Source organism: Giraffa tippelskirchi, chromosome 14, assembly GCF_054371585.1.
Source record: "Giraffa tippelskirchi isolate mGirTip1 chromosome 14, T2T-mGirTip1v1.2.pri, whole genome shotgun sequence".
Classification (NCBI taxonomy): Eukaryota; Metazoa; Chordata; class Mammalia; order Artiodactyla; family Giraffidae; genus Giraffa; species Giraffa tippelskirchi.
In genome coordinates, this window is record NC_137288.1 from 47033399 (window position 1) to 47047963 (window position 14565).

Consider the following 14565-nt stretch of genomic DNA (forward strand, 5'->3'; position numbering starts at 1 on the left):
GCTACATTTTATGCTTAGCTGCACTATAGTACACCTGAAGAAATCAAGATTTATGTCATCTGCTCTCTTCAGCTTACTTTAAAGATTTATGGCTGTGTATGTGAAATTCACAAGAGATAAAGCTCAGTATATAAATTAAAATGGGGTTTAAGATGTTACTTTTTAAATTTTTATTTTATCGGCCACACCTCATAGCTCGCAGGATCTTCATTGCCTGACCAGGGATTGAACCCTGGTCCTGGCTTTGAAAAGGTGGAATCCTAACTCCTGGACTGCCAAGGAATTCTCTTAAGTGTTGCTTTAATATAGTGTCTCAAGCTTTTTGGTCAGGATCCCTTTGCATTCTTAAAATTATATATGACTCCAGATAGCTTTTGTTTTATGTCTGTTATATCTATTGGCAGTTACTGTATTTGAAATTAATTTAAATATATTTATTAAATCGTTGAAAAATAACTAATAAATAATTACAGGTTAATATAAATAACTTTTTAGAAATTATTTTATTCTCCCATACATATTGTATATGAGAACCTTAAGCATAGTCTCTCGTGTTTTTTTTCAAATTTTAATCTTATTTTGTTTTGGGGTATAGCCAGGTGAACAGCTAAAGGACTCAGCCATACATATACATGTATCATTCTCTCCCAAACTCCCTCCTATAAATAACTTTTTAAATGCAAAACTAGTATTCCCCACCACCACCACCAAAAATTAGGGAAAGAATGGCAACTGTTTTACATTTTTGTAAATCTCCTTATTGTTTGACCTAATAGAAGACAGCTGGATTCTCCTATCGGCTTCTGCATTCGGTCTTTATGTTCTGGTTGAAGCATACATCCAGCTGCACAGGAATGTGTTGGGAGGAGTAATTGAATAACATTTTGAATTAATTGTGATACTCTTCTTTGACTTGACAACAAAACTCAACAAGTGGTAATCTCTTAACAGTTAGTTGTGGTGTGGAGTCTGAAACTATACCTATATACTTTTCATACAATGTTGTATTAATTTCATTGGTCTGTTTGCAGTTTGAATTGATCTTTTACTGGTATATGATTTCAATCTCAGAGCCCTTGAAAGGGTCTCTGGAATCTTCAGTATCCCTGTACCACACTTTGAGAACTGCTGCTTTAAGGTAAATAATTTAATAGCTAGAATTGATGTAATTACTGAAGCTGAAAGTGATAACGGTAATATGGAAAGAGTTGATAAGTAGTTAAGTGAAATGAGGCATAATTAAGATAAACATTTTCTTTTTCATGCTTTCTTTTCATAAAAAATGTTACATCAGTATATTAATTATTACAGTTAATTATTATAACTAATACTTAATAACTGCTTACGGTTCTAGGAACTGTTGTAAGGACTTGGTATTAGGAAATGAAATGTTACTGTTGTCATTGTTGCTGTCATATTAATTTTTTTATATTTTGACTTTATTTTCTTGGTGTGGGTAGATGGTAGTATAATAAATTGTGGAGAATGGCGATAGTGGAATGACTTGACTGACAGCTGAATTTAAGGTACCTTTAAGACATCAGGATGTATATGTCCAGTATGTTGTTGGGTATCTGAGTAGCAGTGCTGCTGCTGCTGCTAAGTCGCTTCAGTCGTGTCCGACTCTGTGCGACCCCATAGACGGTTGCCCACCAGGCTCCCCGGTCCCTGGGATTCTCCAGGCAAGAACACTGGAGTGGGTTGCCATTTCCTTCTCCAGTGCATGAAAGTGAAAGGTGAAAGTGAAGTGGCTCAGTCATGTCCAACTCTTCATGACCCCATGGACTGCAGCCTGTACCAGGCTCCTCTGGATGGAAATTGTGTTGGGCATATTCATTTGTACGTTAGTGGTCTACAGATAGTAATCGAAAGTATGAGTAGAAATGAAATTAGTTAACGTGTGTCTTTTGTGGTAAGAGATCAAACCTTGGGGAATGCTAATTTGTAAGAGACTGGTAGAGGAAGAGAATTTAAAAAATTAAATTGTCCATGTTTGTCTTAAGAGTTTTAACTAATGATGTTGAGAATAACGTTGTTTTACTGAATGTCTATTATGAATCTAGTGTAATAAAGAGATTTTTGTCTTTGAATATTTGGAAAAATTTGTTAGGGACAGAACCTTGTATTACTCTATGTTTCTGTTGCATTCTCTGTTAATGGTTTATTGATGCTTCGGTTGTAACATTTTATATGTTTTTGGCTAGTGGTAATTCATTTAATTTTATGTTCCTTATCATGGTTTTTTAACTTCTAAGTATTATTGGGCATTGTAGAACATGAGAAACGCTTGGATTACCCTAAATAGGGGATAATGAATGGATTGGCAGGATACACAGAGAAATAAGGAAGAGAAGACTGTATTTGTAGAGCCAGATTTTGTGGAAGAAGAAAACAGGAGTCACCAACACTAGGCCTTACAGAAATTAGAAGTTAGTTCAGGACGCAGAAGGTTGCTGAGAAAAGGTGCAGCTCTGGCATTTGGCTTACTTACAAGGTAAGCCGACTGTTTATCCAGGGGCGATTTTGCCTTCCAGGGGACATTCAGTATTGTCTGAGAATATGAATATATTTGATTATAAGAACTGAGGGCAAAGTGCCACTGGTATCCAGTAGGTATAGACCAGGGATGCTGCTGTTAAAACATCCTCCATGCCCACACCCCCATGCTCCCTGTCAAAGATTTTTATTTGCTCCAAAATATTAGTAGTGGCAAGATTGGAAACCTTGCATCATAGTGACTGTATTGGCTGCCTTGGGGTCAGGAGTCTGCTGGGGAGCACAGGGACAGGAGGTTCAGAATATAGCTATTTATGAACTCCCTAAAGGCCCCCACTTGTGTTTTTTAAAGCAGTTATCTGCGGACATGGTGAATTTTCAGGAGAGGTTATGAACCTGACAAGCCACCAGTCTTAAACATAGAGTTTCCATATCACCCAGCAGTTATATTCTTAGGTATATACCCAAGAAGCTTGAAAACATGTTCACATGATAACTCATTCAGGATTATTCACAGCATTGCTCATGATAGCCAGAAGGTAGAAACATCCCATCGAACAATTTAGGGGTAAGTAGATAAATAAAGGACGGAGGAACCTGGTAGGCTACAGTCCATGGGGTCGCTAAGAGTCGGACATGACTAAGCGACTTCACTTTCACTTTTCCCTTTCATGCACTGGAGAAGGAAATGGCAACCCACTCCAGTATTCTTGCCTGGAAAATCCTAGGGACGGCGGAGCCTGGTGGGCTGCCGTCTATGGGATCGCACCGAGTCAGACACAACTGAAGCGATTTAGCAGCAGCAGCAGGTAAATAAAATGTAATATATTTATACAATGAAATAGTATCTGGCCGTAAAGAACAAGATATTACAGGTACATGCTGCATCCCTACTGAATGGAGAAGGAAATGACAACCCACTCCAGTGTTCTTGCCTGGGAAATCCCATGGACAGAGGAGCCTGATGGGCTGCTGTCCATAGGGTCATAAAAGAGTCAGACACTGCTTAGCAACTAAACAACTCTACTTGAGCTCTGAAAACGTTAATGTTAAGTGAAAGAAGCTGTCCACAAAAGGCCACGTGTATTGATGATTTCATTTATATAAAACAGCCAGAATAGTGAAATCCATATCCACGGAAAGTGGATTTGTAACTATCAGGGACTGGAATGGGGTTGGGGATAGGGAATGACTGCAGATGGGCTTGGAGTGGTGAAAAGATTCTGGACTTAGTGACAATTATTGTACAACTCTGAACATACTAAAATCCACTAAATTGTATAATTAGGTGAATTTTATAGTCCATCTCAAATTGTATCTCAATTAAATTTTGTTTTTTATTCCTGATCACACTGCTTGTGGGATCTTAGTTCCCTGACCAGGGATTGAACCTGGGCCCTTGGCCGTGAGAGCTTGGAGTCCTAACCACTGGACTGGCAGAGAATTCCCAATTGTAAAATGATTTTTAAAATATCACTTTAAACTTAAAATATATTGGGTGATGTAATCTAAATGTTTTAATGATCAAAATTTGAATATGTTTTATTATAACGTACAATTCAGAAATTGGATGTACTCCTAAATTCTCAGGTACTTGCTAACATGTGTCTTGTAAATTATCTTTCTATATAAGTGTTGTGGATTTTCTGAAGTGATCGTTTTATGTTAAGTTTGATTATTGTTTTTTGGCTCCAATATTGATTTTATTAGAATTCTATTACTAAACTAGCTTTGGCTTGTGGAGGGATCTTGTCAGTCCCATTTTTACAAGATTTTATTTAATAGAAAGGGATGTTATTAAGGTATATAATGCTAGGTTAATAATGATTTAACCTATAGGGCAAACTAAAGTGAACTAATCCTTAGCATACCTGAACAGGTGAGTGACAAATACTGTAGATTTGTGTATCAGTTAACCTCTTTGTTCTCTTAGGGCCCAACTGCCAGATGTTAAAATATTTAGAAATTGGGAGGAAAAGATGTAAAGTAATTCATAATTTTTAAAATTAAAATTTTTGGTGCTTAAGTAATAAAGGAAATTAAATGAGTTTTTTCAGGTTATTGTACCTCAGAGGTTTGTGTCTGTGTGTGTGCGTTCACAGTTGCTTAGTCATGTCCGACTCTTTGCCACCCCATGGACTGTAGCCTGCCAGGCTCCTCTGTCCATGGAATTTTTCAGGCAAGAATACTGGAGTGGTTTGCCATTTCCTACTCCAGGGCATCCTGACCCAAGGATCAAACCTGTGTCTCTCTGCGTTTCTTGCGTTGCTGGGCAGATTCTTTAGCACTGTGCCACCTGGGAAGATAAACCTCTGAGGCTTAATCTTGGTTAAATCTGGGGCTTCCCAGAAAATTTAACTATAATATGTATTAGTCAGTTATTGCTGTATGAGAAACTGCCCTACAACTCAGTGGTTTAAAACTGTGTAAGCAGTTGTTTTTGATCACACATCTGTAAGCTGCTGTGGGTTAGGTGATTATGTTAAAGTGACTTGAGTTAGGCTTTGCTGTGGGTGTGGGTGGGCTTGGTGCCTCATTAGGGGTTTGGCTCTGGTTTACTCTTTGTGTTTCTTCTGGGGCCTAAGCTGAAGAGGCAGCATCTACCTGCTGAAACTCTTCTGGTAATGGTAGCAAGAGGGCAAGACCAGTTGCACAAAAACATTTTAGATCTCTCTGTATCTTTTCTGCTAACATCCCATTGGCCAAGTCATCAGATGGCAAAGCTGTAGGGGCAGGGAAGTATGCTCTGTCCACCATGAGGCCAAAATAAGACATATGGTCAAGCTGAGCCTCTGATGGGAAAGAAAATAACGCACTCCTTCCATGGAGGTTGGGTTTGGAGTAGAAGGTAGTGATTATTTTCAGAGAAAAAACCAAATTTATTATATGGTATAAGAAAACAAGATGTGACCATATTGAATTGCAAGATTTTTGTACATCAAGTGAAAAATTGTCACTAAGCCATTGTTAGTCTAGCTTAGTCCAAGTTGTTCTAATAGTTAATAGACAGTTAATAGATGATACTATTTTTGTATTCTCATGTTTTTTAATAATTGTTTTACTTTAGCTATATAGAGTTCTCTTTTTTTTTTTAAGATTAACAGCCAAACACATGGAAGTTATTAGAAGCATCATTCATTAGAAGCATCATCTATCAACTTGAAGAAAAAAATTATATGTAATTTTCATTTCAGTAAGGTAAGTAGCTTATATTGTTATAATTTAGTGCCTTCAAAGATAATTGATCAGTATGCCAAATACATTGGAGAAGGAAATGGCAACCCACTCCAGTGTTCTTGCCTGGAGAATCCCAGGGATGGCGGAGCCTGGTGGGCTGCCTTCTATGGGGTCGCACAGAGTTGGACATGACTGAGGTGACTTAGCAGCATGCCAAATACACTTAAATATATTCAAAGAAATGTAACTTTTTTGGACAAGATTATCTGTTCACATAATAAAATGGAGTATATAGTGAGAAGTAGGCTTTTTTTTTTTCACACTTCTTGCACTTGGTCCCATAGTTCTCTTTCTCAGAACCCTTCACTGTTACTAGTTTCTTGGGCATCCTTCCAACCTGTTGTGTGCACAGGCAAGCATACGTTTCTATACCTTTCCTTCCTCCCACTGTCTTCCTTTTTTCTTTTTATGACAAGGGGAAGTCCTCCTTGTGCACCTTGCTGTATTTGGTTTAACAGTGTTTCTCGGTTGTAGCTCCATATCAGTTGCTTACAGTTCTATTTTTTGGGCAGATTTATTAAAGCATAATGTATGTATAGTAAACGGCAGCCTTTTAAAGTGTACAGTTTGGTGGATTTTGATAGATTTCCACATTTTTGGAACTACCATCACAATCACAGTAGAGATCATTTCCATTACCTCCAAAAGTCTATCTCTTCCTCTACTCCTACCCCAGGCAGTGACTCATCTATTTTCTGTTACTGTAGATAAGTTTGCCTTTTCTAGAATTTCATAAAAATAAAATACTTTATGTACTCTTTGTGTCTAGTGCTTTTCATTCAACATCATGATTGTGAAGTTTATTCATGTGGTTCCAAGCACTTTGTTCCTTTTGATTGCTGAGTGTTCTGTTGTACTGAAACATCATATTTTTGTTTCCCCATTCACCGGGGTAATAATTGGGATGGCTGTGTGGGGATCTTTCCCCTTTTGTGAGTCCCATTTTCTCTCCATCTCGTGGTAATGCCCATTTCTGCTTCTTGAGGGATTCTCTGGTTTAAGTAGAGTTACTTCTCACTTGGCTTCCCTCAATTTCCAGTTTAGGATCAGGTTTCTTTGAGTTTGGAGGTTATTTGTCCTTTTTTGTAGCTTCTGTACTTTTAATTTTTATCATCTACACTTTTGTTCTTTATCCTTTGGGTTTATGGTTTTGTCTTGCTTCATTTTAATCTATTGCTTTTTTTTTTTTTTTTCAAGTAAGTATTACATGAGAGTAGACATAAATGTTGTGTATTTAAATCTGTCTTTTTAACTGTATGTCACTATTTTTCTATGAATATAATTATTTATGTGCACTATTTTTCCTCAGAGTAGGATTTTGCTTTACTAGCTTAACCACTGTATGTCTGTATTATGATTTTTTTTTGTATTACAAAGTTTTTCTAAAATGTAAAATTGAAATAGAAAAGCTTACTTCATTGTTTGCATGTGCCATAGTTGACTTCAGATTAGAAATACTATACTTAAGTGTTATGTGTAAATGGAGCTCTGAAAACCAGTGTTAGGACAGGGTAAAATTATGGAGTATAGATTAATATATCAATTAATAGATGAGATATAAATAATTACATCTTTGTACTTGATAAACATTTTTGAATATTTTACTTTTAGGTGCTGTATAATGTGTTAAAAGGAAATTATAAGGAATGATTTTGTCAAATTCTTATGAGTTATGGTGGCTGAAAGATCAAATGTTTCTTGTGGGGAAGGAAATGTAAGTAACCTCAAGGAGTAGATTGATTGCCAGCTATTCTCTGTTTATTTAAGACAGGTTTTCGACTTCTAAGACTATACTTAGGGTACTTTTTTTCTGTTAGCCTTAAGTATGCTGCCCCTTCAGCTTGGCCGCAGAAGGAACACAAACAGTAAAATGGAGCCAAACCCCTAATGAGGCACTGTGCCCACCCACACCCACAGCAAAGCCTAACCCAAGTCACCTTAACATAAATCACTTAACCCACAGCAGCTTACAGATGTGTAATCAAAAACAATTGCTTATACAGTTTTAAAGTGTATTCTAAGTATACACAGTAAGTAATTGAAAGAGAGAAGTAACATTTTTTTGTAAGTTGTAGTTATTTCTTTGTACTGTTAGTATTGCCAAATTTCTTGGATTGTGCAAAATTTAATGTTTATTTTTTTATTTTTCCAGAAATGGCAGCACAAAAGGAAATCTACATTAATAGAGTATTTTATTAAACGGAAGTGGTTAAATAAGAACTTTAAATCAGCAGACAAAGCAAAGAAGGAAAGAAACGTGTTAGCTGTAAGACATGTTTCTAATGAATCAAAGCCCAATAACTGTAGACTTCAGAAGAAAAAAAATTTCAAAAACTTTGTCAAAACAGACGGTCAGTGATAAATAACTTCTCCAGTCATAGGGCTAGGCCTGAAAACAAATTTAATTGAAGCATTAACAAAACAGATCAAACTTGAATTAAATTTTTTGTCAAAAAAGTTCTGAAAATATCAGCTTAGATTTAAATTTTCCTCAAGTATCTATTGCCTTGTCCAAAGTAAAGCAAATATCATTCAGCCTTCATGCCATAAGGATGACAGAAATCTTAGCAGACTAGTACTTTTGTTGAAAATGTGTATCAGTATCAGTTGATTTTTTCAGACCTGCTCAGTAATACTACTAGACATTCAGCATTTACTATTTACTAGGACACAAAAATTTCAAAAATACTCAGAAAAGGAGGACCTTACTCAGGAATGATGTCCATTCAGGAGAAATCAAAAGAAAATTCCTCCAGTGTTATTAAAAAGAATGAAGATAAGAATTTAGAAACACAAGTTCAAGGTTCTCAAAAGAATCTAGCAAAAAAATCAGATCCAAAGGAAGCTATAACATCACTGGTTAAATCTTCCAATGAAAGGAAAGTAAATCAGCCTGAATTAGGAACATGCATGAGCACAAGGTCAGCATCCAGTGATAAAAAAGCTAGTAAATCTATTAATAAAAATATGGTGACTGTAAAGGGACATTCACAACAAGAATCTACGAAACAGAAGAAAATATCTCAGAAAAAATCAGTGCACAAAACCCCTAAATCAAATGAACAGCTGAACCGGAGATCACAAAGACTACAACAGTTAACAGAGGTTTCAACGAGGTCTCTGCGTAGTAGAGAAATTCAGGGTCAGGCTCAAGCAGTTAAACAGAGTTTGCCACCAACAAAAAAAGAGCACTGTAGCAATACTCAGAGTAAATCTAATAAAGCTAAAGCAAATCAGAAACATGTGAAAAGAAAAGTATTGGAAATAAAGTCTGATTCTAAAGAGGAAGAAAATTCTGTAACTAATGAAGCCATCAATTCCCCCAAAGGAAAAAAGCGCAAAGTGGAGCATCAGACGGCTTATACTTCTAGTTCTCAGTGCATAAAAGGATCTGAAAAGTGTCTGCAGAATACCAGAAAAGAAGAAACAAAATCTGTGCCTGTAACTTCTTCTGAGACAAAAAGATCCAAAGTGGCTACTTCGGTGGTCTCTAAAAAGAACGAGATGAAGAAGTCAGTTCACACACAAGTGAATACTAGTGCAAAATCCCAAAAAAGTCCACAGCCATCAGTGCCTGAACCAACTGTAGACAATGGGCTGGAGCAAGCAGGAACAAGCAAACGCGGGAGCATTCTCCAGCTCTGTGAAGAAATTGCTGGTGAAATTGAGTCAGATACTGTAGAGGTAAAAAAGGAATCTTCACAAATGGAAAATGTAAAGGAGGAGAAGCCTACAGAAATAAAATTGGAGGAGACAGAGACTGAAAGACAAATACTTCATCAGAAGGAAACAAATCAGGATGTTCAGTGTAATCGTTTCTTCCCCAGTAGAAAAACAAAGCCTGTGAAATGTATACTAAATGGAATAAACAACTCAACTAAAAAGAACTCCAACTGGACTAAAATTAAACTCTCAAAATTTAACTCTGTGCAGCAAAATAAATTAGACTGTCAGTTTTCCCCTAAATTGGGCTTATTACGAACCAGTTTTTCACTGCCTGCGTTAGAAACACATCAGCAAGTGACTCAAAGTACATTTTTAGGGTCAAAACCATATGGTAATAAAAATAAAGCTTGCCAGCAGGAAGAAATGAAAGAAGTTAATTCTGAAGACATTAAACATAATGATACTGCAGTTGAAATGAATAAACCCCCCCAAAAGGCTCCTGAAAATTGTCATTTGGGTAATCAGATAAAACCACCTCCTGACCAACCATTGGATAAGCAGAAGAAAGATTCTTTTGAATCAACACCGGATAAGGTAATCTATTTTCATTATGTACCTGGAGGAGTCTGAGTATTTTCTGATAAGAATTAAGTGTTTATAACATACTTTAGCTTAAGAATTAAGTTGTAAAAGAGGGAAGAGTCATTTGGTAAGGAATTAGCGAGAGTTTCATTAACCCAGTCTTGTAGTGAGTGATAGAACTTACTGACTCCTTTAGATGGCTCATATTTACATGAATGCTTGTCATTGTTTCCTTATTTTCACCCTTCATTTTTATTTTATACGAAGCACAAGCCTGTCAAATTCTAGCTTTTCATTTTCATTTAACACACTGGTTTGTTTTCTTTTTCTGTTAATTATAACCGAAGAAACTGTTTCATAGTGAGTGGCTTAAATGTGGAACTTGAAATTGGGCTCAGTTCTGATCAGGTTGTTAAAATAACTTCATCTGGCACAAGTCAACTTTTCACCACCTGATAAAACTTCAATATTTCTAGCAGAGATGCGTTTTGCTTTGACTTGTGCAGCCATTTTGAACAGTTGGCAAATAAAATGCCTGAAGGATGTAAATAATTCAGTCCTCAGGCTAAGAATAAAATTGTAGTGAGCAAAAATTTTGTGAATGGGAAAGTAAATTGAAAAACAATCTAAATAGCTGGAAGAAACTTGATTACCTAAGAAGTAGTTTTGAAACTTTATAAAAGCAGTTGAACCATTTCTTTCCAAATTAAGATGTAGTTAAAATATCAATATATAAAATCAGTAGGCAGAACTTTAGCACTCTATAATATTGATTTTTAAAACTCCACCACCAATTTTGTTTCAGTTATTTAATTTTATAATGAGAAAGCTGAGAGCAGTAGAAGAATGTGGGTTAGGCCACTTGTTTGGTGACACAAATAGATTTGAATTCAGGTGTCCTGATTCTCAGTCCTTAATTCTTTCTACAGTGACATACTCTGAATATGAGAAGATCATTTGAGAAAAAAAATCATGAATAGAGGGAAAAAAATCACTTTAAAGTTTCACAAGTGATTTAAAGTTCTCTTTCGAGGCATTTAGGTCTAGATGCAAATTTGAGTGAGTAAGGAGTCAGGGTTTGTGTCAGGAGCCCCCAAAATATATCATTGTTTATTCTCATTGACACATAGGTATTTTAATAGTTGTAAAAAAACATACCACACTTTATTTATGGTTTCCTCTGTGAAAGCCCTTTTACGTTGTTTCCAACTTTTTCATTGATACCAACAATGTGATTACTATCACAAGAGTGGTCAGGAGATGTGGTAAACATATCATTTCAAGACATATTGAGTGCCTGCTGCATTTGAGACACCATGCTAATAAGGCTACAGAAGATGGTCTGTGTCCTGCTAAAAAAGCAGGACAATATAATGAACTTACAGTCACTTAGAGATTGCTCTTCTTCCCATAAATACTAAGATGTTTAGTGAAGCCATCATAATAGCTTTTGTTTAATGAACACTGCTTCTTTATTAGGCAAAGGGGAGTTTCCTATAATTGTCACCACATTCTACAGCATGAGTTCTATTACTATCCACGTATTATAGGTGAGGAGAGTGAGGCTTAGAGATTTAAGTGAAGCTTAGAGATCTGTGTAACATGTAAGTGATGGAGCCAGGCTTTAAACTGAGATGGACTGGCTTCAGAATCTAGCTGGATTTATACTTGGGGAAGTAGAAGGGTGTATAAAGCAAACCTTACACCATTTGAAAACTTTATCTGTGGCTGTCTGTAATTTTTCTTCTTTTTATAACATGGTGTCAGTCTCAAAAGTACAGAAAAATGATGATGGTTGGTAAGGCTAAGCATCTGTCTGATAAGCCTTCTGAATTCTTCGGGCTGAATTTAAAGTATTTGGATTTTATGAATTTTAAAGCTTAATTATTTTCTGATTTTTTTTTTTAAACTAGTAATTCTGGCTTCCTAGTGGAGATTGATTACTAACATGTCATTATTCATATTGTTTTTAATTTTTCTGCCTTTTAATGACAAAAATGTTCATATTTCAAAAATGTAATGTTCAAGAATAATGTTATGTGTTCTTTGTAACAGTTACAATACAGATAGGTACAGACACACACAAAAAAGTTATCTGTTCACCACCACATTTCCATTCCTCTGAGATAGCTAATGTTTGAGTTTGCACTATTTTCCTTTGTTAGTTATTGAGTATTTACTTTGACAGAGTTCTGATTTAGGAGCTCTTAGAAATGTAAGGATAAATATAATAATAAGTCTTTGCTCCTAAGAGTATTAGGAGATTAAAAAATATATACTCGAAACTATATACTTAAATATATATATACAGAAATATACTTCCATATATACATATGTATATGTACTTAAGAGTACATAGGAGATTAATAAAAAAAATAACTAATTCAAAATAGAAAGTGATAAGGGCATGAAAGATGGATGAGGTAATTGGGAAATTTGGGGAAAGGGAATGGAAAAGTTGGAGATTTCATGGAAGGGGTTAATATTTAATGACGAGTTTATACAGGGGTAAGGTGGTGTAGATTAGCACTGTTCAGTAGAGATACAGTGTGAGCCACATAAATCATTTAAAAATTTCTGCTAGCCACATTTTAAAAAATTCATAAAGTTAATATATTTTACTTGTCATGTAAAAATAATGGTTCAGTGTGTCATGAGTTTAAAAAATTGAGGTGTTTTACTTTTTTTTTGGTACTAATACCTCAAAATCTGGTAGGTGATTTACATCTGCAGTAAATCTCAGGTCAGTCATAACACATTTAAGTGCCCATCAGTGAGCTGTGGCAGTGGCTATTGTAATGGACAGTGAGACTTAGGTAGATGAAATCCAGAAAAAGCATAGAGCCGGCAGATATGGAGTGTACCTGTGGGAGAGGTAAAGTTTTCAATCTAGCATGAAGGGGAATAATAGGAGTTGATGCTGAGAGGGAGGGGTAGCTTGTAGGGAGATCATAAAGAGACTTTTTTAAGGCATATCTTGTGCGAATTACTCCATATATGATCTTAAATTTTCTTAGTATAGTGCTAAAATTCACTGAAAATATTGTAGTAAGACTCAAAGGTTGATACAAAAGTGAATATTAACATTTTGAATTATATGTGCTTAGAATTGCAGCCTATGTTTGGAATCTAAGCTTGAAAACAATCCAGCGGAAAATGCCACTACTGTCTCAACTCTGCTCAGTCAAGCAAAAATCGATACAGGAGAGAATAAATTTCCAGGTAATACTTTGAAAGTATTGTTTAGATTTCACAATAGTCAGAGATTTTTTTTCTCAGCATAACAGAAGACTATATCCACTATCAAATAAACCTGTTAAATCCTTCTTTTAACCATTGCTTATGTTTTTCAAATGTGTGATGATAACTATTCTTTGAAGGGGGAGAATTGCGTCTGTTGATTGGGTTGTGTACAGTACTTAAGGTGATTCTTTGACACCCTACCAAAACTACTTTGCTTTCAAATCTTTTGTTTGTGAACTTACTTTCTGGAGAAGTGTTACTTAATGAATTGCTTAAATTAATGATGGCAGTTTATTTCTCAAGTATAAATGACTAGTTTACCAGGTTCTTATCTTTAACCCTTAATTACTCAGTTTTCCATCTTAGTAATTGTATCTTTGAATTAAATCAGTTCTTATAGTCTGTTCACTTTTACCATAAAAAACTTTATTTTTGTAACCTAATGAATATTTTGAGGGTAATTCCCTGACAGTCTAGTGGTTAGGACTCAGCACTTTTTCTGCAGGAGCACGCGTTCATCCCTGGTTGGGGAATTAAGATCCCACAAGCTGAATGGCGTGGCCAAAAAAATTGGGCAGTATATTATTTGAACTCTTAAATAGGGATTTGTTCACCTATATCAGATGAAACACCAGGAGATACAGAAAAGAAATTCCTAAATATTGAGTTCATATAATTGATTGCATTGCATATATCATTTAACCTTTTCACTTAGGAGTGCTTAGTTGCTAAGGTGTGTTTGACTCTTGTGACCCCATGGATTGTAACCCACCAGGCTCCTTGTATATGGAATTTCCCTGACCCACCAGGGACACCCTTAGGGGGGAGGGGGAAGTATAATATGAATACCAGAAATGCATTTATTTGTTAGAAAATTAATTGTTATTCCATTATTTGATTAGTAATATGATTAAAGGACTTCCCTGGTGGTTCAGTGGTAAAGAATCTGCCTGCAGTGCAGGAGACGTGGATTCGATCCCTGGATTAGGAAGATCCCCTGGAGAAGGAAATAGAAACCCACTCCAGTAGTCTTGCCTGGGAAATCCTGTGACAAAGGGGCCTGGCGGGCAACAATCCATGGAGAGTCAGACACTACTTAGCACTTAAACCACCACCAAAGTGATTAAAACTCCAGAGACTACAGGTTTTTTTAAGCTAATGTTTTTCTTTATTTATGTTTAGAGACTGAATAATTATGAAAGCATTTAAACAATTTCCTTTATTGTTCAGTGCTAGTAATTATTGCTGAAACTAGAGACACACTGTTAATCTACCATTAGATCTCTCTGCAGCTCTGTAGAGCTTTTTTGTCTCTTCTCTGACGAGAAATTCCTAGAAAGG

General features: G+C 35.8%; 1 protein-coding gene across 13 annotated transcripts in view; it reads left to right on the forward strand.

Moving 5' to 3' along the window:
* The window catches only part of ESCO1 (establishment of sister chromatid cohesion N-acetyltransferase 1), a 43451-nt gene that overhangs the window by 2511 nt on the left and 26375 nt on the right, over positions 1-14565 (forward strand). For 10 of the 13 annotated variants that reach the window (XR_014074879.1, XR_014074874.1, XR_014074876.1 and 7 more), the window contains exons 2-5: positions 5593-5694; positions 7345-7447; positions 7886-9993; positions 13089-13203. Coding sequence is in view for 5 of the 13 variants with exons in the window: in XM_081562758.1 (XP_081418884.1) it covers positions 8449-9993; positions 13089-13203 (1660 nt within the window). In the remaining 8 variants the exon portion in view is untranslated. Of the gene's footprint in view, positions 1-1031; positions 1139-5592; positions 5695-7344; positions 7448-7885; positions 9994-13088; positions 13204-14565 lie in introns of all 13 variants that reach the window. The other 3 variants (XR_014074880.1, XR_014074875.1, XM_081562759.1) reach the window with 1 other exon arrangement.